The sequence below is a fragment of the Penaeus monodon genome, chromosome 31, assembly GCF_015228065.2.
Source record: "Penaeus monodon isolate SGIC_2016 chromosome 31, NSTDA_Pmon_1, whole genome shotgun sequence".
NCBI lineage: Eukaryota > Metazoa > Arthropoda > Malacostraca > Decapoda > Penaeidae > Penaeus > Penaeus monodon.
This window is the reverse complement of record NC_051416.1, coordinates 21560119-21560641: the sequence shown is the minus strand read 5'-3', so window position 1 is coordinate 21560641 and position 523 is coordinate 21560119. Positions and strand designations below refer to the sequence as shown.

General features: G+C 31.4%; 1 protein-coding gene across 1 annotated transcript in view; it reads right to left on the bottom strand.

Moving 5' to 3' along the window:
- Positions 1-318: 318 nt before the first annotated feature.
- LOC119593090 (dnaJ homolog subfamily C member 17-like) overlaps positions 319-523 on the bottom strand; it is a gene marked incomplete in the record, with an annotated part of 6373 nt that continues 6168 nt past the window's right edge. The window contains 1 exon segment of the mRNA XM_037942014.1: positions 319-523. Within this exon segment, the coding sequence (XP_037797942.1) occupies positions 425-523 (99 nt within the window).

The following is a 523-nucleotide window of genomic DNA, read 5'->3' as shown; positions in this document are numbered from 1 at the left end:
CATTCTTTCCTTTTATATATATCAGTACATTTCTGTTTATGTTTATAGATTTTTATTGCATATTTCCTTTTTTTCTTTATCTGATCATTAACAATATAGGAAAATGTATATTAACCAACATCTTTAATGACATTTGTGCTTTGAAATCCTTGTACTTTAACCTTGAGAGATGCTTTGGCCAACTAATTAAAGTCATTGGAGTTTTAAAAAATGTAGATGAATCACTAAAATAGAACCACAACTGTGATGCAAACCCATCATTTTACACATTCTCTTTTCATTATCTTTCAGAAATGGATGAAGTTAGGAAAAACACAATCCAAAAATAGGTTTTATTTAAAAAGAAACATTCCTCTTAAAACTATCACTCTTCAAATCTTGCACCTTTCATCCATTAAAAAAGAAGGGGACGAGAAAGGCAACTTCACATATTTTCACTTCTCAAAATTTCCTCAATCAGCCTTTTTCTCTCCTCTTCTCGCCTTCGATTCATGTCGGCCACAGACTCGAAATCGAAGCCTTT